Source organism: Metopolophium dirhodum, chromosome 3 (assembly GCF_019925205.1).
Source record: "Metopolophium dirhodum isolate CAU chromosome 3, ASM1992520v1, whole genome shotgun sequence".
NCBI lineage: Eukaryota > Metazoa > Arthropoda > Insecta > Hemiptera > Aphididae > Metopolophium > Metopolophium dirhodum.
Window position 1 is genome coordinate 34167525 of NC_083562.1, and position 25894 is coordinate 34193418.

Here is a 25894-nt window from a genome sequence, read left to right on the forward strand (position 1 = left end):
TTAGCTCGGCTTTTAATGTTTTGTATTATGCACCACACACTTTTAAATTTTTCATCAATAAATTTTTCATTATTTTTAAGTACAGAGAATTATTTTTGTCTTTTTAGTGCAATTTTTAAAATTTTTTTTTAAATGTTTTTATGGAAAAGTGTGTTTTTAAATTTTTCATCAGTAAATTTTTCATTATTTTGCTCTTATACTTGACATATACTGCCAGTCACTATCTTATAAACAGGATTGAACAAAGAAGTGTATGTGAGACTTAGCTCGGCTTTTAATGTTTTGTATTATGCACCACACACTTTTAAATTTTTCATCAATAAATTTTTCATTATTTTTAAGTACAGAGAATTATTTTTGTCTTTTTAGTGCAATTTTTAAAATTTTTTTTTAAATGTTTTTATGGAAAAGTGTGTTTTTAAAATTTTTTTTTTTATTTTTTATTTTCTACTTTTTAGTTGAAAGTAAATATTTTTATTAAACGTTTAAGAAATATGTTATCCGGTGTTTTCGGTACCTATATCAGAATACCGGTATAATGTTATTTGGTAATAATTACCGTTGTTACCATAGATATTATAATAATGGATAGGACACGCCTATACTTGCTTCGTAAGAGGTTGCGGTTTTTTTTGGGGAAGAGAGAAAGTTCAATATCTGCGAGAGATATTACGGCGACGTCGTGGGGACAATCCTTTTTTTTTTTTTGGTCCATGTCCCAAAATGACAACGGATTATTGTATTGTCATCCAAGACCAAGGTCTATACCAATTTTCAGAATTTTTCATCTTCAAAAAGTGCCTCAAATCGAGCGCGCAAGATTTGATCACAGACAGACGTGAAACCAAACTTAAGAAAAGTGTTAATTAGTCTATCTCACTGATGTATTTTTTTCTGAATAAAACAAATACAAAATAACTAAAGGCTCGTTCGCCACCTTGCTTGGGATTGGTAATATACCATAAGTTATAGATACTCTCGTATACATCAAAATTGCAAACTATTTAGATAACACGCCTAAATACCGATGATATACCATTAGGTCAATTCGAATAAATGATGAAACACGATTTATACGATGACACAATAGTTTCTTATGCACGGTGTGGTATATAAGTCTGTGGTTATAGCTGCAGGCAGTATCCAATGTATTCGTTGGATCATTATTAATTATAACATCGTTATCTCTTCGTTATAATACCCATATTATTGCTCCCGAAATCGTTTTATCCTAAAAGACGTCGACGACGATTTTCGCTTCACACGTCATTCCGTATATAATAACAATAATAAATTGTCAATTACATTATTATTATTATCGCAGCGAGCTCTATAATAATGCCAAACTATGCAGTGATAGTATGGAAACCTGTAATTATTATTATCGACTCGCTCAATGTGCGCACACGTAACATCATATTATTACAGTATTTAGGTGCCTATGCCTAATTCGTCGTGTACGCGACCCGAAACGGATTGAATTAAAATCGCGCGATTACCGCATTGTTATTATATTGTTCACGTGTCTTAGTGTTTATAATAATTATCGTCGATGTCGAAACGCCTCCTCGACCTTATTATTATTCTCCAACGAGTATATTATTGTACCCGCTACGACTTCACGAAAACACGGCGGCGGTCTTACCCGGTCGATAATTTCACGCGCTCGTGCATGGGGGTTTGTACCCCCCCCCCCCCCCACCGAGTCATGCGATTTCGTACGATTATTATTATAAGGATGTGCCGATGACGATACATTACAGTTAGTGGCGGATCTATCAGCTGTGATGAAACACTGTATAAGTTAAAATATATATATATTAATAAAAACCACCCTTGCATTATAAAAAAAAATAATCCAAGAGTGTTTTTTATAGTTACTATATAGCTTAAAGGGATTTTATATCAATAATTATAATGTACAATAAGTGTACGTCCTAACAAGTATAAAACTTTAAAAGTATTAGTATAATATTATATATAGTTACTCAAAAGTTGTATCGGTGGCGTAGACAAGAATTTATTCATGATTTCTAAGATAATTCGCAGGGTAGTGCGCTCCCCCCGTACCAATATTATTTGTAAACAAAAAGATCACTTTCATCCCCCATAAAACGCCCATGATTTATTCGTAACAACTATATATTTAGCATACATAGTACAGCTAATCGACTATGGGGGGGAGGGGGCAGGTCCATCCGGCCCCCCTTAAATCCACCACTGTTTATAGTGGTTGTATCACGGATTGGAACTGATAATATAGATAAGTTTATGACTTGAAATGATTCAGTATTTTGATTAGCGAGTGGAAAACATATTTGAAATGTGCTTTTTTTTAATCAAGACAAATAATACGGTAACCATTTGGGTGTAGTATTTATAGTGACTTGTAAAACCTGTTGTATTAACTTATTATATAATATCGTATTAACTGCACTTTTATTTGTTCATAAACCGTTTGATATCCAAAATATCTTTTTTATAAGTCTCATTAACGAGATACCTATATGTTCTAGGTATGATGTAAGTACGATGAATTATAATATTATTTCTTAATTGACGCGTATATATTTAATTCTATATTGGTACCACCTACATAAGTACTTACTATAATTATATTGTCATTTTATTTGAAAACACTAAAAAAGTTTTTATTCCACTTTTTATATATTTTCGGTAAATATTGAACAGTTTTTTCAGGGTATCTTATATCTTTTATTAATATTCTAAACGTATCAAGTATCTTGTACTTCTCTATATATAGGTACGTGCCCAAAATAAAAGTATCTTGTATCATAATATGTATCAAGATATACTTTTTTTTGGTACTCACCGGCCACCGCCCACCACCGAGTATAGGTACACCGCAGTTGCCCTAATGGTGTCCTATACATTTCATTGATATTAACAGCAACAATCATCGTGCAGTCTATTATTGTGTGAAAAAACGAACGGTGTACCTTTATTAGCTTAATATATTAGTTAATATATGTCATAGGTACATAATTTATACTTTCTCGTATAAATTGAACTCGGCAGGTGTGTTGTGTTTTCGTACAAAAAAGTTTTGTTATTTATTTACATTTTTTTTACATTAAAACTACAATAATAATATTAATTCCATATACGCGAAACTGCTAAATATAACATCGGTTGCGAGTCCCTCGGATGTACTTGGGTTTTATTGCCCAGTATACCGCGCATATATAGTCAGCTGTTTTGTATTATTATTACTTTGTTTTTGATGTCGGCGACCTATAAGCCCCGAATCCAACTGCAAGCGAAATAACAACTTTTGATTAATTGAGTGGGATTTCGGAATTGCTCAACCTAACCTTCGCCAAACGAAACATAAAAACGAATAATAACCGCGAGGTTTTCACGTTTTATGCAAATGATGGCGATAAATACCTAAAAATTATTTCGCAACGCCTCTGCGACTACCACGGTAGCCATGTGTAATATATACTTAGCGAATCTAACCAAACCCGTTCGTTGTATTATTATTATTATTATTATTATTACTAGCGCATAGAAACTGTTACCAAAGTTTTAGGTTTATCACAAAGGATTTCCGTTTGATAAAATATAATAATCGGAGTTATGATAATAATAATTATCGTTGAGAATAATGTATACCTGTTAAAGTTTTGCCAATACATTTTTGAAATCGAAATCGTGTCTGAGACTATTATATATACGTTTAAAATATATATAGAGAGCGAGCAGGGTTATAAATGCACATTATTTTAATTTGTTCGCCGCGCGGACCGTGCGAATATTCGATAAACGTAAATGATATAATTGAGGTACCGAAAAGCTCGCTATTATATACACCGAAATTCTCTCGTTATTATTTATTTCCATTCTTTTTCGCCCGCGTCGGTCGGGGTCCTTTTTATTATTATTATATTAGAGCGAACGTTACCGTTTTTTCAGCACTCCGAACGGACAACAAAACATTTTCGTCTATTCGTAGCATGTACCAAAGACTTATATAACAATGCCGGTCACGGGGACTTCTCCGCGCCGAAAATACCCTCGTTATACCCACGATACGGCTACATACACCCACACACCCACATAATATATATATATATATATGGATATCATGCACTCCGCAGCCGTGCCGAGAAAATCAATTAAAAACCTTTTGTCTCAAAGTTTTTCTATATCGGTGGCGTACGGTTAAGTTCTCCGCCACATATACCACGACTTGTACCGCGCCACACTCATCGGAAACCGTAAGTCCGCACAATGGAAGTCGGCGCAAATGTCGGACTAATTGCCGTCGCCCAAAATCACTATTATATATATATAGCGGTAGACTCATTCAACGTAAGAGACTATACACTCATTATTTCAAAAACTATATTATATTAATTGTTTTTGAAAACATTTATTCAACATAACTGCTGTAAGTCGTTTTAATAGAAATCAACATTTTTCTAAAAAATAATATATTCTTTACGGTTTTTTTTTCTATTGTTATACATTTTTTTAATGACAGTAACATGAATTTTTAATTCCTAATTCGAAAGTAGAAAATTTTTTCAATTTTTTCTATGCATAAAAATCGAATTTCGAACGAGTACCTAGTTTATTAGTTATACGTTTATGGTATAGGTATTTAATATTTTCGATGAGAATAGTTTGCATGAGTGGTACAGGGATACCCTGCAAAAGTTGGTCCATTATATTCGCCGATCATCTAAACATCTAAACTTTAAATACCTTTAACTAATAGACTACTTCTCCGAAATCTGATTATATAATATTGATCGATATATTCCGAATAATATCCTGCTTCAGAGTATGCGATTAAACATGTATGTTGTTATTCAATAGAGTAAACAATCATAACGATAAAAATATAAAAGATATAATTTGTTTCCAAAAATTTAGTTTTGGAAAACAACTTAAAACTATGAAAAAAAATATTTTCAAAAATGTTACTGTTTTTTGAATTAATAAGTTGCTTACAATATTTGCGGATCGCTCCGTATACACCCCTATATGATTAAGTATTATTTTGGTCTTCACGAGGGGGCTCGTCTTTTAATGACGTCATGTACGACGTTCTATATTTCATTATATTGTGATAGGTACAGCGGAGAAGAAAACGAGTGACTTACTTTATATAATTGCTGGTTTTATGTATTTGGGGTTTAAGTCCGTGAACGCGTCTAAACCGCGCGCGTGTCTTTTAAACAATTTCGACTATGTACGACATAATATTCCAATTTATTCATAGTCGACCAGATGTTTACGAGCTCGCTCAATGCACGTGTGCCACTGACGGTTTTTACCTCAAGGTACACTCGGTTACTTATAGATTAACTCATCTGTTGTGTACCCAACCATACCGCAAAAAGTTAAGTTTATAATCGCCATTTTCAATGCTTCCCAAATCAACAGTATTTTATATTTTTATGTGTAGAACACTATGTAGCGTTTTGCCAAGACGATCGATGCAATTATGCAACTCTCGTGAACTTGCAGGTATATCTGCATAGTAATATCTCTCAGATCAAATATAAGTATTAATTATTATAATATGACCCCATAATATGTTCAAACGAAATCGTTTTGTCCACATATATTTTTATTTTTATCGGACGAATCTATTAGTCAATTGATACCATTTTGGCATTTCTTAAAAAAAAATTATTTATCCAACGTAATTACCTTTATGTAGATAAATGCGTAATTTGCTTTTATATTTTATCTCAGTAAGTAGGTTAAAAAGTTATAAGCTTATAATCACAATTTTTTTCTTTGAATTCAAACCCAAACCAACAATATTATAATATTTTATAGCCAAGATAAACGATGCAAGCGAGTGCAAACTGCATTTGCTGTAGGTCTCTTTATTAAATATCTCTCAGATCAAACGCATTATTATAATATAATCATATCCATTTCAAACAAAATCGTTTGTCCACATATATTTTCATTTTTATCGGAAAAATGTATCAATGATTTTGGCATTTTATTTAAATTATAATTAAACTTATCGAACGTAATTATCGTTATGGAGATAAAAGCGTAATTTGCTTATATTATATTTTATTTTGTAAGTAGGTTAAAAAATTAAGTTGATAGGTAATCTGCCTTTTTTCTTCGAATTCATACCCTGCAATGCAACAGTACATTATAATATTATATAATATTATATTCTATTGTGTTTTTCCAAGACGAACAATGCGGCCCTACACTTGCAGGTCTATGTAATATTTTTCATATCAAACATATATAATATTATAACTATGTGCAGTTCAAACAAAATAGTTTTGTACGCGTATATACAAAATATACCTATTTTCATTTTTATGATTTTTACCAAAAAAATGTATACCTAATACATTTTATACATTTATCTAACGTAATTATCTTTATGTAGTTAAAACCGTGATTTATTTATATATTTTATCTTAGTAGACAGTATGTATAGGTATATATAGGTACCTACCTACAGAGCAACATTTGTGTATGTATTATAATAAATTCCGTCGTTTCGCTAATGTTATTACTGTTAACACTGGGAATTTTTTTTTCATATATTTCCGAGCTTATCGAATTTCCAATTTCAACCGACGAAATTCGTATTATTTGTCTCAATCGGCGGAGCGTATAATATTTTCTTCGCCCCTCGGCGACGACGCCGTCACTTGAATGTCCCAAGAAGTGCTTTCAACCCTCGTTTCCTTATTGCGCTTTGAAAGTTTTTAATTAAACGGTACAATATTGCTAACAAACCATGTATACATATATATACGAGACCAAATTACCAAAATGTAATTATGGAACCTTAACGTTATTATAATATGAATAGTGTTCACTAATTTTTCAACCGTCGCGTAATTTCAAAGCCATCGACTTGATTATTATTATTATTATGATTTCATTTTTTTCTCTATAAACAGTTACATAATTTCGTGAATTTTTAAATAAAATGTTACTGTGCAATACTTACCAGTTTATATATAATTTATAGTAGTACCTATATATTATGCGTATCGGGAACTTACTTTTTTCGTCATTCGTTCAATATTATATTCAGAACGATTCGTCGTAGGTACTATTGCGTTTCAGACCCCACACGCCGAGAGTGAATTAATGGTATATCTGTGAAAGAATGCACCAAAGAACGTGAAAAAATGGCCAAAATCCAAAATATGTGAATTACGACGACCATCCTTGGTGCACTCTTGGTGTGTGCTGGTCGTGTGTGTGTGTGTGTGTGACTCGAGAAACGAATAATTATTTTTCGCGTAATTAAATCTTAACCAAATCGTAAATAATATCGTTTAATTTACGCCCTCGTTTGCAGAATTTAATGCCACGTGTTCTGCGACTGCCAGCCGCTTATATATTATGTACTTATAATATAATCGCATCTTTTGTCTGATACTATAATATATATTGGTGATTCAAACGTTTACATAAATATTAGGGTTCTTTCAAATTTTGTTACGAACGGATCGGGTCGAATGAAAATGTAAAATATTATCTACCGAAAAATGGATTCGAAAAGTTCACCAAAACGTCGGTCTAGAATAATAAAAAAAAAAACGTCCACAACAATAAAATAATGTGTCGACCGATGACTATATAATATTATATCTAATACCTACTCTCGAGTAGATCGCTTTTCCAAATCTCTCAATATATGGTACAATTTATTTCTCAACTATATAATGTACGTTTGAGCAAAATCCTGCAAATGTGTGCAGTGTTGTGTGTTTTCGCCCGACCATTTAATATACATCTCGCGCGGCCGCCAATATTTTGACAGTCGTGTAGACCTTTAACACTTTGTGTATATAATAATATATACACCTACTTTCAGGGGACGGCGAGATAGCTCCGAAATTGTGCGCGGAATATCGGTATATTCTTCTTGGACGGTAATAAAATTATATTATTACCGCACGTCCCCAAACGCGTCATAAGCCGCCGAGACGTTCGCGACGAGGTGTTATAGGTGCGATGTTGTTTTTACGCACAGAGTATAAACCACGTCGTATTATTATTTCGATTCTCCGGCCGCGGGGGTAGTGATGACTACGTACGCTTGTGACGGGAAAATGCCGTGTATATACACACGAGCATATGTACATAGCAGCCACTTAATTGTGTATTGCTCTCTTACGTATATATATATATATTATATCATCCGTAGCTGGTGTGTGTGTGTAGTACACCGCCACTGCGGCCGGGTGTCTAACACGGCAAATCCTGGTGCCAATAAAACATCTATAGCCGAGAAACCAAACGACCTCCGGGCAAATTAATTTAAATCCCCGCCTGAAACACCCCCCGTCCGAGCGCCGTATAGCCGTGTGGTCCAGTGGGAAATTGTGGTGGAGTTGCGTGTGCCACCCTTAAAAAGGGAATTGTTGTGTAAACAAGGTATAACTAATTCAGAGGGCGCGCGTTCCCCTCGCCCGCGACGTCGGGGTCGTGAAGCCCCGGTGTCTGGGTCGTATCGTAAACCGACCTGTGTGCACCCAGGGAGGGGGGCTTATTATTATTACGAGCGACTCGCGCAGGCGTAAGTTCGTGTCCGAGTAGGTATTATATATTGTGTGTGTGCGTGTGTACGTGTATAAATAAAGTGTTCTTTTGAAATTATCGCCTAACCAAATCGATCCCGACACCAGCCGCCTGCAGCAGCGTACAGCACTGTCGGCGGTGGTGGCGGCGACGCTGCACGAGTTCAAACTCCTCCACCCCACTGCCACGAAATTATGGGATAAAAATCAAAAACATGGAGGACAGTGATGAACGCGTTCCATACAGTGGTTTTAGAGGAAAAGCACAAGTTACAGCACATGAAATAGTATGTGACAAGTCCGTTTTTTAAAATACTTAGCGAAAAAGTTATAACTGTTTGAAAAAACATGAATTTTTGTTCTGGAATTATCGAATTATATATGTAGAAACAGTATTCCCAATTATCACAAAATACAAACAAATGTTTTGTTACCACACGGGCAATATAAATTTATACAAGGTAGATATTATATTATTATACGCTTATGACGTATGTATTCGTTTTGACTCATATACAAAACCATAACCTCATAAAATAAAACGCGAGGATGACTTGGCATTTATATAGTATCATATTGTATTATTACTCATAAGAAATTTATGGATACAAATAAGTCGAATCACATAGTCACGGCCACCTGTTATACTTTTACGCGTATATAATAAAAAATGAAAAATCGAAATATGCAACACTATACGAAATACAATGCACTGTAATAGGTCCATGTTATTAATACTATTATTATCGTATAAATACATAGTTTATCTCGTTGACGACTGAAACGAGTCAAACATGCACGTAAATATATTAATGGAGATTTAGATTATTATATTTTTATGGCTCAAATAAAAACCGTTTCGCGGTCATTTGTTAAACGATCTTTTTTTTTTTACTTTTCGTTATTGTTATATATTATTATTATTATTATTATTCAATTCAGGGATCGGTTGTTGGGGCGAGGGTTGTCTGGATCAGAATTTTAATTCGCTTGTACGCGTTTTAGCATCTGCCGCGAAGTACGCGCATGTTATTATAATAATAATACATATTATTATGCTACACAACAGTAGTTTTGCGGTGAAATAACAACCAGATTTTGTTTTTCCGCTCGACGCTTTATTATTTTACCGTGAATATCACAATAATATAGTAATACATTAATAATACCTATACGTGCAGTTGTTGTTATTGTAGTCGAAATTTAAAACGAATGTGTATGTTCTAATTTTAAATAAATTATATAAACCTACTATGCATTATAATGGATTAGTTACACATTACGCAGCATTTATATTATTATAATATAATATTGGGATGTATTTTTGCATATATTATAGACCTGAGTTCGCGGGGCGCACGCCATTCGATTCCGTTTTTATTTTCATTCCACCCGTCGATCGTCGGATTTTTCGAGTTATATTACGCCACCGACACACGTTCCATACGCATATATGTATATGGAGGTACATGTTTGCAGACAGTAAAAAAAGTATACAATAGATTTTCTATTCACATACACATGTATATCGACTTTGTAAAAAAACAAAATTTTAATATCAAAGTCATAACCGTGTTGTGCGAGGGGGTGCATTGGAATAAAATAATATATTATATTGTACGAATATATTGTGTGATGTATGGGTGGATGTGTTTGTGCAGCGTCGGTAGTGTATTGAATCGAAATCGAAATCTCGCTGTATAATATAGTGTTGTAGAAAAGAAAACGAAATCCATTAGCGACTCGGAAAAGGTCAACCAAGAAAACTGCAGTAAGAGAATCGATGATCCCCACGGCACAGAACTCTTTTATCCCTTTGTGACGACGTGCGCAGTAATAATTAATGAATTTCCGCTGCGATTGCGAATCACTATATCTATTCTATATATGTAATCGTTTTATTTTTTTTTTTTTTTGCAGACGCCACGGCTAAAGAACCTTCGCTGATCATCCGACCGACACAACCGAAACAGGTTAAACCGATTGGCTCGTCTTTGATATTGAACTGCCAGCCCGACGTCGAACAACCTGAACTCATAAAGTATCTCAAATGGCTAGATCCGCAGAACAGGACTATCGATCAGACCTCGTAAGTATATTGACTACAACGCCGTGTATAATGTATGTTTGCTTATAACCTTTGACACAATTTGGGGAGGAGGGCTTATGGGTGTGCTTAGCTCCTCCAGTTTTGAATTCAGCACCATTTAATTGATGCCGTATTTTTGATTAATTTATTTAGTTTTTCTAAACAATTAATATTTACCGTAAAACGCCATCATATTAAATATAATCCGATTATTCGAAGAGGGTGCGGGGTTTGGGGTGTCAAAATTGATCAATCCATTGTCTTGAGACCAACTGAAAAAATAAGGGGGGTTCAAGCCCCTAGTTTTTTCATTAAAATTGCAAAGATACTATACCTACAAAGCTGTTTTTTTTTTTTTTTAATAGGATTTGAATATTGACAACTATGGTCATTAGTATTTTGTGGGAGTTACGGTTGGTTTTTAAGAACACTGTTTACGTAGGGGTGAGGATTCTTCCCAAAGAACCCACCCGGGTGGTTACCCATCTGGGAGCTTGCGACGCCGCACGATGCTTGACCGCAGCGTACATTAGTGACTGCGGCTAACCACCGCGCCTCACCAAGCCAAGCCCCATTAGTTGTTAATGCGTTACATTATCGCGATATAGCCAAAACTGTGTTAAATATACCTATATTATTATAATTATAATCAAATGCTGCGGTAAATATCTGTTTGCATGATTAGTGATTATTGTCAAAAACCATATCATGTACCCATTTTGTACCATAGTGTTTAATATACTCATAATGTTGTGAAGATGTAGCGTGGCAGCGTCTACATTTTTATCTCTCTCGTAGAGTGACTCGTACTTACGCGAATTCTGGTAAAACTAATTCCCCGTGGATGTGATGTATAATTCGATGCTATAACTCTGGAGGGTGGAAGCCGCAGCCGATATATAATAATATAAAACACAATAAACAACACGTGTGTGTTGATGATACAATATAACACGATTTTATTACTATTTTCCGCCCCAATATAGCGAAATCGATACGGTCGTGATACGGTCGTCTGCAGCCGCAATTAAAACATCATCAGACGCGTATATTAGGCAATATAATATATCGGCGTTTCGCGTTTTTATCTATACGTATAATACAATACACATTATAATAATAATAATATATTGACGTTCGATTTGTGTTGTTGCAGGACCGCCGGAGCGCACGTGACCACTACGTTTACTTCCAGCAACAATTTGGGGCTGGTGATAACTGGACTCACCGAAGCTGATGTGGGCACGTACACGTGCACCGCCACTTATTCCAATTCTGAATATCTGGTCCGCAGTGTGATCGTCGACAGTTTCTGTAAGTCGTCGACATCTACCGCAAGGCGTAGAACCTATTTACTGTTATTGTTGTTATATTGTTTTGCTTCTTCTATATATTCTATAAAGACGACATCACGTGGGTGGACGCTCCTACCGAACAATATCCGATAGCTGGAACTAGTTACAAAGTGCGCTGCAAAGTCAAGGCCAATCCCGCGCCACTGGTCGACTGGTACAAGGAAGACACCAGGATTCAAGACGGCAACGGATTCGTCAAGGACATCGACGGTCTGCTGATCCAAAATGTCACCGCCGAAGACGACGGTTTGTACAAGTGCCGTGCCATCGTCTTGGACACGGGTAACATCCTGGACCGGGACATCAGAGTGGAGGTGAGTGCTGCAATTATTCTATAATATTTGTCATCGAAATCTTTCAAGAAAAATATAAAACTTTTTCGTCTAAAATTTACCATGTGCTTTTTAAAAGAACTTCGCGAAGTCGTTTTGCGCGTGCCGAAATACAAACACCGGAGACGCACGCCGCGAGTAAATAGTAACTTTAGAAAGTTCCTTTTTTCAAAAGGAATAGTACCTTTGTTCGAATTCTTGGCGTATATATATTATGTGTTAGCTTAAGAATAATGTGAAGTATCTGCTTCACAAACCGCCAATAGAAAATATATTTTTCGTACTCAATGTTTTTTTATACAATAATCATATTATTAAAAAAAAAATAATTTTTGTGCATATTATTGTAATCAATACTAACTATATTATAGTGCCGTCGCGAGTGCACAAAGCAGTGATTTTTAACTGCCTAGAGTTATGCACGGGTGTGTGGATGGGTCAAATTAATGACAAATATACATTTTTGCACATAGAAGCTGGGTGGGTGATGTGGTTAGAATTGAACAGAGTTTTTTTTTTTGAAAATGACTAACGAGTATACCTAAAAACAATAATATCATCACTAATTGTTCCCCACTCGTTTTTCGCCCATAGGTTCACATCCCGCCGACGTTTGCACCCGACCAAGTTTCCCAGCTGGAAGTGGTCGAGGGCGAGATGGCCAGCGTGCGGTGCGCGGCCAACGGTAAACCGGAACCCAGGGTGACGTGGATACACATGCCGGACCAGCGGGACTTGAGCGAGGGAACCGAGAGGTACTCCGTGAACAAGCTGACGGGCGTGTTGAGCCTGAACCGCATCAGCCGCACCGACAACGGTCAGTTCAAGTGCGTGGCCAGCAACGCGGCCGGTCAGATCGAGCGGTTGGTCAACGTGGTCGTGCTCATCAAGCCCGAGGTGCTGGACGTGACCAACGTGTCAGTACCCATCAACACCGAGGCCAGAGTCAAGTGCTCTGCAAACGGCAACCCTCTGCCGTCGATCATGTTCAGGTGAGATTTCGCCGGACATTTCCGGTTTTCGATCGCGATCCAGGATGTCCGCGTGCCCGTTCGTTTTTTTTAGATTTTTATGACGCTTGAGGACGCCTAACCGACTATTTTATGATGGCACACGATTGGGTTGGCTAGGTTATTGATTATTGGCGCTGCAGATCGGCTGCACCTTTTATTCGTAGATTAATTACAGATACGTTTGCGAACAGCCTGTTATGAAAATGAAAGATAACTAAACATTTTCGAATGCATATTGTGGAAGTAATTTTTTTTCAAATACAATTATGACAAAAAATCAAAAAAATAAATTATTAAAAAAAAAAATTAATGATTTTTGAAAATTATATACCACAAAGCATTTATCAAAGTATCGTAACTCTGATATGAGATGCTCAAATGTTGTTATCTTTCATGTGTTTTATTAGCTTCAACGAACTTGAATGTCGATCACGCTACACATTTCGTAAGGGGTTTTATATAGGCAATTTTAATGTCTTTATTACATTGTAAATTTAAATGTAATAATCTTTAATATTATATTGTATCGTACATTAGTACTTATTAGTGATTATCCCCTGCCAGTATCACCATTCTTGGTTGTTGCGTAATTACGAGATCATATAGAAAAAGTTTTGGGAAAGAACTTAAAAGGCCACAACTATATAGCTCAGAAACCAAATTTTTCTCATTAAAAAAAGAAAACTTTGTTGAAGCAATATCGCCTTACTTTTTTAATAATCACTTTTACTGGTTATTTAATGCTGTTTACACCAAATTCTCTCCCCTCCCTACGTGGAGACGTGACTTACTGATTGACTTTAAATTCCACGCTCCATGTCATGTAGTTCTATCAATGAATAATGACACCTTCACCCGGGTATTCAGTACCATCAGTATTCATACAATTTTCAGCTAAATTGTTTTATTTTACTTTATTCTATACTAAATCGTATGTACATAATTATACGCTATATAATCTGTGCTTATTGTAAACATATATTTATAAATATTTTCTTAAAAAAAAAAAAAAATGGTGAAAAATTGGTTTCAACAAGGACTATAATAGAATAGGTACATAGCCTGCAGCGTGAAACGGCTTTATCAAACAAATTATGGACGTGCGTGAGGCCATTCTTTAAATTAATTTACTATTATACAGTTATTTCGGATTACGTGACAACCGGCAACATCAGCAATGATATAGGTTTTTTCTGAAATTAATTTAATTATTGGGATAATATTAACTGTTAAAATGTCCATGTCAGTGTTCCTCTTAAAAAAACACCCGCAAAACGTCCTCATGTCAACTACAATAGTTTTATATTGTAAACTATTTTTTAAAAAAATGCATCTGTGAGCGTGTAAGTTTGTACATACGTCATGTCACGACATTTTGCGAGGTATTGTTATAAAACATAGACATAATTATTAGCGACAGTCTTTGGAGTGGTTACGCGATCACATAATAATAGGCCCCAAGCCTTTGTGCTGGTATTTATACCGGCCATGTTGGTGAATAAAAACCGTCCTGTTCTATGGATTTTTCATTTCACGGTTGTCTGGTTTCTGTATATAATATTGTAACGTTATAATATACGCACGTGATTCCGAACGTCCACTGCAAACAACCGAAATAAATACACCGGCCCTCCCCTTCATACGATCCCATTTTCCTTAGTTTTTCTATATACGACTCGTGTGCGTTTTCTTTTACTCGTAATCGGTACACTTTATACAATATATACGTACGCATTATGCCGTGTGTATAGTTTTCCACAGTAAAACGGCAAACGTATCCGTTTAAAATAGTATCATTGTGTTTTTGTCGCGTTCAAATTTAATATTTCGTTCTGTGTACGCGTCGTAGGCATTTCGGCGAAATCGCCCCGCCGACGAACGGCCGCGTCCGAATAACCAGAATCCAAAATGAAAACATACCAAGGTATACTCGCGCAGTGCTGTTAATATAATATCTTTGAGAATATTATTCTTTTTACCGTATACCTACCATAACCGCAGTATAACAATATCGCCACGATAATATTACGATATCGCGATCCGCCGCGCCTATGCGTCATTATTATGTTTTGTTTGGGCGGTCGAGTATAACCGAGAAAATAATCATCGTGATTAACTTACTGTTAATACGTCCATACCGCATACCAATTATATACCTGGAGACGTTTTATAACATGGTTAGGTTTTAATATTATGGTCAAGTCGCACGCGCAGGTGTGCGTGTTCGTTTAATTCGATTACAATTCGAGAATATTATACGGTTAGTTGGAACTTTTGACTGTTTTAATTACTAGTTACTACGCCACTGCTGCGGGGGTTGTACCCAAGTTTAACGGTGTGCGCGAGAACTTCGACGACCACAACAAGTAATTTCCCGTCTGAAAACATCGGAAACGCTACCGACACTGGGTATTATGCACGTTACACAATAAGCGATCTCCGCGCTGCGTTTCGAATAATCAGTAAAATAATAATAATATTAATCGTTAAAGTTTTTAATTAGGTTGTTACAATGAGCGAAACGCCATTATGAAACGATCGGGCACTTGGAGGAAAATGTGTTATAATGTGTTTAAAAGATCGTTGCAATGTAATGCAATTACGCGTAGATGAATGATGATTACAATATGTACTATTATACCTATAAAATATTATAGTGGCGGTATTACTTACCTATACGTCGTGTATAGGACTGTAACAGGATGAAATAACTTTTGATATCAGTTTATATTTTTTAACATATTTTTTTTATATATATAATTTATATTCCCTTGCACTACGTAAGTAATATAAAAGAAAATATATATTTTTATTTTTAAATTTGATTAAAATCTTTTTGAAAAAATTCAAAATATCCAATCTGTATTATCTGACTGTAAGAAAAAAATTCATGGTTAAAACATTTATTTAAGTCAAGTAGTTTATTTTTTAGAAATTTTTAAAATATCAATATTTTTTTGAGTAAATTAATTTAGATTGTAATAATTTTTTTCAAAATATTATTTTTGGAAATTTCCTGACATGAGTAATATATTTCTTAACCATATAATATTTTTACTTGTTGACATATGTTTAAGTAGCATAATTTTTTTTGGTCTAGTCTTCCTGTTACACTCTGTATAGGTAGGTACCTAATATTGAATTGAATCTCTTAGTATTTTATTCGGTCTCGAAAATTATACCTGTACCGTTCAGTGAAAATTACATCCAGGATGAATAATATTGTATTAACATATTATATTATAATGTTTATTTATTGTGTATACCTATAACAGTATGTCAATATAATATTATTCGTCGTGGATATAAATTCTGTCTAAAAGAAATAACAAATACAATGAATGTTGTCTTTTGTCTTAGTTCAATATCGATAACTGTTTTAAAGGAGTTCAATATAAGCAATTTTCTAAGTGCGTTTCGTTTAAATATGCTTTACGAAGTAAGTCGTAATTATTTAGTGTGTGTGTGACAGTCATGTAAAAGAGATAGATAAACCTATGTAAGACGTGTACACACGTCACCACTAGGTCGACGCAATAGTAATATTTTTCACTAAAAAGCATGTTTTTGTCCATCGTACCAACAAAACTATTAAAATCCGATAAAAAATATAAAAACATGTTTAAAGTTTTTTATAAAGTTTACTTGAGGTCGACCATCCCATTTATTTTCGATTCCGTATATTATGATTAATGTTTAAAATAGTTCTTCAAATTCTATATTTTAAAATAAAATGTAAGTTGAAAACAAGAAGGAAAATTGGATAAAGTACCTACCTATAACTCGGTTGATCAATCTAAAAAAACATTCATATAACAAACCCCAATAATGTTTTCATATTATTTACATATCGCCCTCTATAGTTTTTTGGTACGGTACACAGTATAATATATATCATAGTAGTCATGCTTTCGTCACAAAAAACGGTCGGTATTGATCCCATTAAAACTACTAAATCCTGATATCGATAATTAAATGTAATAGTGTATACGCGTTTATTTCGGATAATATTTCATACTGTACAATTTTAATGCCATTTTCACAAGGCTGAAAAAAAATGTAATCCGTAACAAAACTGTATTGTGATTTCACCAACGTAGGTATAGGTACTCTGAATCTAATCGCGATCAAAACATACATCAAACCATTCAGTGCACAAAAAAAAAATCGTAGGTATACCTACAGCTACAAGACGCGCTTCAGCGTGTTTTTATTAATGTCTTTAAATACAGTTATAATTTAATTTAATTTGATCATAACTTTTAGAATAAATAACGTAGCTAAGATTAACTCGGTAATACTTTGCTTGTAAATCGCGCAATAAACAAGAAACTTTTACATTTTGATGTTGCTGTAAATTTAAGACAAAACAAAAAACATTTTTTACATTATGAATGTGTCACAACCCAATTTAAAAAAAAAAAATAATAAAAACAGATTTATAAACTATAACCATTTAAAGTTTGAGGGGGGAAAAAATATAAAATGCTGTACCACGGAAATAAGCCAAAAGATAAAGTAGTCATTGCTGCAGGTATATATATTATATATACCTACTGCTGTTTCACTTTTTTGTTCGGGAACATCGGAATTTTTAAGTTTTAACTACTTCGAGTCTGCTATTGCAGAGGTATATACGATATAATATCATATACATTATTGTATAAAAGTCAATACATTTTGAGACATGCCGAGTTATTAAAGACCACCTCGATCGAAGCGTAATAATATAATATAGTATATTATGCGTTGTACAAACACTGAATAATAATATAATGTACATATAGAAGACACAGACGCGTCTACCTATATGTCTTCGTAAATATAATATATGCGTCGTAAATAAAAAAAGTCTGTATCTCTATCGATATCATTTTGATGATGGTATAGGGTATACCGTGCGATTTTAATGAATATTTAATGTGTCTGTTCTATATTATATTCTCTAAAGGGTGAAACGGTATAATACCGCTATAACAGCGGTGTATGCGTATATTATATAATAACAATATTATACTAACCCAAACTTTGTGCTAAATAATTACAGGAGAGTGGGAACGAACGTCGTCATAAAATCGGGAATCGAAGATTATCGCATTAGCGTGGAGCACGACACCGTGGGGGACTTGGCAATGGCCACTCTTGTGATTAAACACCTGAACCGATCCGACGACGGACTGTACACGTGCATCGCGTCGAACAAGGTACGTACTATATGCGACTTTTGAATTATTGTTATTTACTATTATAGGTATAGGCACTTACCTACGGTTCGGCCGTTGCGGAAGAGCCGCGGCCTTTGCCGACGGCGGCATGTCAATTATTAAAATTTCCATCTGCTAAACGAATCCAACGACCCAAAAGCCATTAAACTGTAATAACATGTCCAATATTGGCGGTGGTTATATATATATAATATACCGGGTGTTCTGTATAACGCAAGACATTCATTATTTCAAGAACTATATAATTATTGTTTTTGAAAAAATGTTTAAAATTTTAAGTCGTTAAAAAAATATGTTTGGAAAAAAAATTTGAGTTTGTACTATTTATTTTATCGTTATCGTTTTTCAAATTTTTACTTTTTTGAATGACAACGTACATTTTTAATTTTATATTCCGAAGCAGAATATTTTTTTGGAGTACTTCAATGTACTTATACAAATCGAATTTTGGACGAGTAGCTTATGGGATTAATATAAATATTTAAAGTTTAGATGAGCGGAGTGAAGTGGTACCTACAGCAGAGGCACACCGCAAAATGTCGGTTGACTATGCTCCGCTCGTCTAAGCTTTAAATACTTATAAGTTATAACTAATAAATTATTTGTCCAAAATTAAATTTTTATAGATCTAAATACTCAGAATGATATTTTGCTTTGGTGTGTAAAATGTCGTGTCTTCTAAAAAGATGAGTGTGTTCTACGTTAAATGGATCACTCCGTATATTATATGTAAAAGATAAGAAACACACACACAAACACTTTTAGTCCAAGGCGAACTGATCGATATCTGAATATATTGTTGTTTATGCGACCACCGCATAGAACTATAATTAATATTATAATATATAACGATTGTAAGCCGCCACCCTAGTTTCGAACACTGCTGTGTTATAGAAGCGATCGAAGTGACCCGTGACATTTAGCAAACTCGCCGCCCATGATTATCTGATATTATAATATTTTTAAATGACATGAATATATACGCGTTTTGAGCTGTGAATTCAATGTGTGTTTTTTTTTTTGCAACTTTGAAGAAGCAATCAGTTTAAATGATAAGATGGGGTGGAAGGGGCACAGGTGCTACCATCGTACAAAATCATCCCCGTAACGCCGTAACGCCCCCCCCTCTCTACAGCACTCTTGTCAAATACTTATTGTATATACCGCCATCGAGCTATATTTATTATAACTATTATTAACAGTCTGATTCACAATAAGCATATAGTAATAAGTGCATTTCTTTAAATTCTGATTACTGGAATTTTCAAGCATATACTAGGTACTTAAAGATAACATTTTATAACAGTTAAATTATTTCCATTCCAAGGATTGTCCTTTGTCAGTATAATATTTTTATTTATGAGGAATATATATTATCATATTTCAAGAAAAGTGCAAAGAATGTGGTTTTTTTTTAAATTTTAATCTGCAAGTCATAATTCGAATGAGTAGATTCTGAGTTATACTACTTTATGCATACTGTAATAACTAATAAGTATATTATAATCTTTAAACGTAGTTTTACATAAAATATAAAATAGACGAAATATTATTTTAGTCTAGTCCTAGTCCTTATTGTTTAAATCATCATTTAGTCTCCCATATATTTAAACCTATTATCGTGGAATTATATTTTATACACAAATAAATAACTTAGAAACTACTAGTTTGAATTTTGGTCTATATTCATATCAACATTAAAAAAAAAATCATCTGCTTATAATGATTTTTAGTAAATCATGGTTCACATTTGAAAAAAAGAAGTTTGTACTGCCACAAAACATTGAACAATCTAAGTAGATATTATAAAATGATTTGGCTTTTTAGACATAATGCTATTCTATACACAATTTTGAAAATCGGAATTTGCATAACATTGTTGTTATAAAAGATACTGTAATATCTGTTATCACGTTTCACTATTACATTAAACATTAAATTTATTTATTTTGAAAAAAAAAATCGTTTTTATCTCGTCTCAGGGCGGCGAAGGGACGAAAAACGGTCATCTGACCGTCGAGTTCCCGCCAGTGTACGCCAGCAACATGGTTAAGGAGGTGTGGACGTGGAACCGGATGCCTGTGAACCTGTCGTGCGTGTCCGAATCGCTGCCGAACGCTTCCATCACGTGGCTTCTGAACAACCGTATAGTGGAGGACGACATCAATGTGCAAAAGTTCGGAAAGGGCCCTTACAGCAACCTGCTGGTGACACCGGTCGATCAGCGCTACTACGGCGTGTACTCGTGCCTGACCAAAAACATTCACGGCGAGAACAACGCTCAAATCACTCTCCGGGAGGCGCATCGGCCGTCCAAAGTGTCTCAGACCAAGTTTGACGTCATCACCGGTAAGTCCCACGGCATTTCTGTCCTGCACGCCGATCGATCCTCATCCGATCGGCGATGTTTGCAGAAAATATTATATAAATTCCACCGATTTTAAGGTCGGACTTAGGTATATTATGACATCCATACATGAATTCCGCCGGTACGTTTTTACGACCTACGAAAATACGTAGTTTATGTAAATTCCAATAATTTCGTTCAAGATTAGAAAACTAGGTTCTTACATTGGAAAATTGTTTATTCACAATTATGTTGGTATACGTACAATCAATTGTATCCAACTATGATTATTGATCAGGTGTATAGTTGGCATTAGCAGAAATCTGGGGAAGAGGTAGCTTAGTCCCCTCAAATATTACATTAGCCCCCCCCCCCCAAACATAGACAGCTTTTTATTTGTGTTTGGTAGAAATCCTCCCACGTTCACATTGACATTAAAAATATTAGTCCTCCCCCTGACATTTAATTGCATTTCCGTCCATACATAATATTATAATATGTATACACGTCTTATAGTATTACACTTTATACGCTTATTCTTAGTAGATTATTGGAACATCAACTTTACTAATATGATATAAGTAGTAAATTCATATGATAATAATAAAAAATCAAACATTCGAGCAACTAAAATGCTAGTTAGTCACATATTGAATGCGTCGTGTAATTAATTTTGGCAGTCTTAAAGTAGAAAGATAAACGACGTGTATTATTTTAACGAAATTTAGTTGTAACTTGTAGGTAACTTAAAATTTTAAAACACAAACAGTAAATATTAAACGGTTGAGAAAAAAATTAATTTGGGGTGGCGTTTTTGTACCGGTGGTGTTAACATGTTTTTTTTAGGTGCTAAAGAATCGTGACAGAGGAATATTTACATATAAAAAAGTATAAAATCGGTGGAATTTATAATCACTCCTGCAATCATCTTGTCGCTTTTTAACGGGCCTGAAAAATGTACATACAATTTTAACGACATTTCAAAAGAATTTATATTAGGTATTCATTGCGGTATGACTATTTTGTAGCGTTCCTTAACAAATTCGATAAATATTGCACTGTCCATGAAATAATATTAATAAAAATGATACGTTCTTTTACTTCCCATATTTCAAGTATAATGCACATTTTTTAATGTAAAAATGTATGTTGTGTGATTTGTTCAAACCAAAGTAATGTGAAGACTAATAATTCCCGCGTCATATTATTATAACTCTGATAATTTTAAATCAATAAAACCAGTGATTTTGTTTTGAACAAAAAAATTTAAAAAAAATATCGATTTATTTGAGAGTATAAACAACAAAAATGACATAAAAAGTAACATTAGTTTTTTCACTAGGTATACTTTACAATTAGGAGATGCTTCATTTTACTTAATAACAGGCAGTTGGGAAATTGTTGGCATCAATTTATTTGTAGATATATATTTCGTTGTCTTGTCATATTTTTATTCCATATTTTAACAGGATTAAATGAATACCTGTATCTACAATATTTAGGCCTAAAAATAATTAATTTTCGATTCTAGTTAGTAATTTACAAGTGTGGTATCCCTCTGAACATTAATTGTTATTATTGTTTGTTGCGTGATCACAAAATAATATTTATAAGAAAACGTACAAGCGCGGGAAAGAATCAAACAAGCTATATACAAAACCAAAATATGTGAAACCACATTGTTACATTTAAGGCTTTAGGGGGGAACTTTGACTATGCAATAACGTTTTTGTTTTTTTTTTCAATATCTACAGCGGCCGCTATAACGTGAAAAAAAGTTGTTCAAGTTTGAAAAATATAAAAATAATAGATTTAAAACAATAATAACTTTTTTTTTATCGTACAAGTTATATCCATAAAACAAAAACTATATCGAACAGTCAAAATGTCCTCGTGACAATTTGGTTGCTCGGCTATAAGGAATGTAATACCCGAGTAACCACTTAAACTCGTGCCTGCATAACTGTGTTTAACAACAATTTATATGGAGGCGTGTTTAGCGCCGCGTCCTCTTAAAGTATTAATTATACTCGGTAAACGTTCGCCTGAAAGCTCGCCCTGCAGTTACCCGATAATACCGATTTCATGTTTACTGATCTATGATGTGTCCTTTTCAGCTACGACGATTTCGTTTGGTTTCGTGGGTCCGACAGACACGGGTGGTATCAGAGTCAAAGCCTATGCCGTCCAGTACAAGGAGGTAAAACAGTCGTGGGATGAAGGTCGCAACAAATCTTGGCCAGTGGGTAAGTACTTACTGCAACACGCAATTTATAGCTCGAATAGGCTAAATGGTCTGGGTGGGAAGGGGAGCTAAGCTTCTCCCAAGCTGATTTGAGGAGGGTAGTGCGGTCGGGTTTTCCGCAATAATAACATCATTTAGACGATCGTCATTTTATAGTATGTTTAATTCGAAACGGCTCGTAAAACAATATTGTATTATATAGACAACGTGAAACTTGTCTTAACCAAAATTCTTACAAAATAACATAAGTCATGACCCGGCACATACACGGTACATAATATATATGCAACCTTTACCACAGGGCATATGTGTCTCGTAATTATAAGTACGGTCAAAACAGTTGCTTATATGCTTACATTTTAATTGTATAGGCACCTTCGTTGAACACAATTTGTAAAACAATGTTATAAAAGCAACAAAATTCAATTTCGTGTTTTTATCATAAATAGAAGCATAAATCCAATGTATTGCTGATATAACCTCATAGACAAACAAATCAAAATCTCTTAAAATATGATAATTTTTGTTTAAATATTAATGATGCAGTCTCTTTATATTATATTATTTTATGAACAGTACTGATGAATTGGTATTTAAATTAATATTATAATTATTGTTTGAATGGTTCAATTTTATTGGGCTTTTTTTGAAAAATGAAAATGCAATTTGTATAGAAACCAATTTTAATACTATCTATATGAAGTGAAGGGGTTAGGAAAATGCATGTGTCTACTGCAGGTGTCAAATGCATCAGATAATGCGAAATTTGGAACTAATTATTATATTATAATGTCATAATAATATGTAAATCAATTTTGTCATCAGTTTTTCTTACTGCCCATACTATACATTGTAAAAACTCTTCTAATAAATGTGTACGGAAAAATAACATAATATTTTATACTCATTAAATTAGACACGCCTTACATACTGGAAAACCTGGAAGCGCACAGGACCTATATGTTCAGGTTCGCCGCCATCAACGACGTGGGTACCAGCGACTGGAATTCTCCGGAACAGCGTACCATGCCCAAAAGAAGCGCTCCTGAGGAACCAAAAATATTGGTTAACAAGGACGTGTACACCGATGATTACATCAACTCGCCGTACGGCAACAGCTACGAAGTGAACTGGAAGATACCGGCCGACAACGGGGAGCCCATAAACCTGTACAACGTTCGTTATTGCGTAGTAAGTATACCTAAATATATATAAATATTACATAGTTATAAATAAGGCGTAGGTCCGTTATATTTAACCTCCCCCAGATTATAAATTGGTAAAAAAATCTATCAATAGTTTTACTTGTTTAATTTGTAATAATTTGTAAATTTAAATCGGGAAATGTAAATGTGTACCTACGCATCACCCCTGGTGGACATAAGTTAGCTATAATTTGATACAACAACCCGTTATGCTACTGCTAGGTTATTGTTTTAAAGGCTAACCACTCATTATCTCAATAAGTATATATTAATGATGTTGGAAATATTAAAATAAATAAATTACAAGTCATCACATGGAAAACAACCCTTTTAATTGATATTCTTTTTATTACTATCAATTTTAAGTTTTTTTTCTATTTTTTAACGAAATCATATATATTTTAATTTAATAGTTAATTGATTATGAGTATTTGAAAGTGTCGATGAGCATTCCATGAACACAATCATTTTGCGGGATACGATCCCTAGCTGTGCCACTCCATTCTGCTCATTTGTTATTTTCACTGTTTCTTTTTCGCTTCCATATGGTATACGCTCCACATACATATGCTTTTTCGATCGTAAAATGATATATACTTTTAATACTACCCAAACGAAACATTGTTTTTTTCGTCATCGTTTCGTCACCCTCTGCTGTTTCGTGTTTCAGGCCGACAAGGTAAACACGATGTGGGTAACCAGAACAGAATCGTGCCGGAGCGAGGACCTCAAGTCTCCGGACAAGACAGCGTTTTTGATGGACAATCTAAACGCTGACACGTTTTACAGAGTGGAAGTCAGAGCCCACAACGAAATTGGATTTAGCGTACAGTCAGAACTCGTCTTCAAGACTGCGACCGGTGAGTACCCGATGATAATAATAATTATGATAAAATAATATTTAAAAAACAAAACAGTATAAAATTTCAATTGTACGTGATAACGAAACGAACGGTTCGCGCTGCGGTGATGTCTCACTGAATCTGCGATACTAAAACGTTTTTACTCTTGTCTTGTATTTATATATTTACGATCTCGAACACTCTGTATATTATAATATATAAAGCGGAGACGGATGTCCGCGATCGCAGTTCGTTTAAGTATAAAGTATACAATAATAATATGCTCCTAATTAAAAACGTTGCCATGTACGATTTAATTAAAAGTTAAAACTTTCGTTTTTAATTAATGTAAGTATATAATATATAATAATATACAGTTACGTTTTTACTTTGAGAAAACGCGCAAAATCCGTTGAAACTTTTTTTTTCTCTATATAATCTTTTAAAACGTTTTCGTTTATTTTCCAAGCAGTCGCAATACAAACAACTAATAAGTACGTTTTCGACTGTACAATATCGCATAGCAACCAATTAGTATAGGTACAGCTTAATCGTATATTCCAAAAGAGATCGTGCGCCATCGCAGGTACCTACCTATACCGTGTTTCAACGGTGTGTTTATCAGTATCACGGTATCGCGTTATGTACCGTTTCTAATTAACGCCAAAGTTACCTTAACGAAC

The 25894-nt window shown here is 34.2% G+C and overlaps 1 protein-coding gene across 3 annotated transcripts in view; it reads left to right on the forward strand.

Annotated features, from left to right (window-relative positions):
- Positions 1 to 25894, forward strand: part of LOC132941685 (fasciclin-2) — a 172954-nt gene that overhangs the window by 123653 nt on the left and 23407 nt on the right. For all 3 annotated transcript variants that reach the window (XM_061009831.1, XM_061009832.1, XM_061009833.1), the window contains exons 2-10: positions 10479 to 10647; positions 11804 to 11961; positions 12051 to 12316; positions 12929 to 13326; positions 18395 to 18551; positions 20555 to 20921; positions 23037 to 23165; positions 24081 to 24355; positions 25040 to 25229. In XM_061009831.1, the coding sequence (XP_060865814.1) occupies positions 10479 to 10647; positions 11804 to 11961; positions 12051 to 12316; positions 12929 to 13326; positions 18395 to 18551; positions 20555 to 20921; positions 23037 to 23165; positions 24081 to 24355; positions 25040 to 25229 (2109 nt within the window). The remainder of the gene's footprint in view (positions 1 to 10478; positions 10648 to 11803; positions 11962 to 12050; positions 12317 to 12928; positions 13327 to 18394; positions 18552 to 20554; positions 20922 to 23036; positions 23166 to 24080; positions 24356 to 25039; positions 25230 to 25894) is intronic.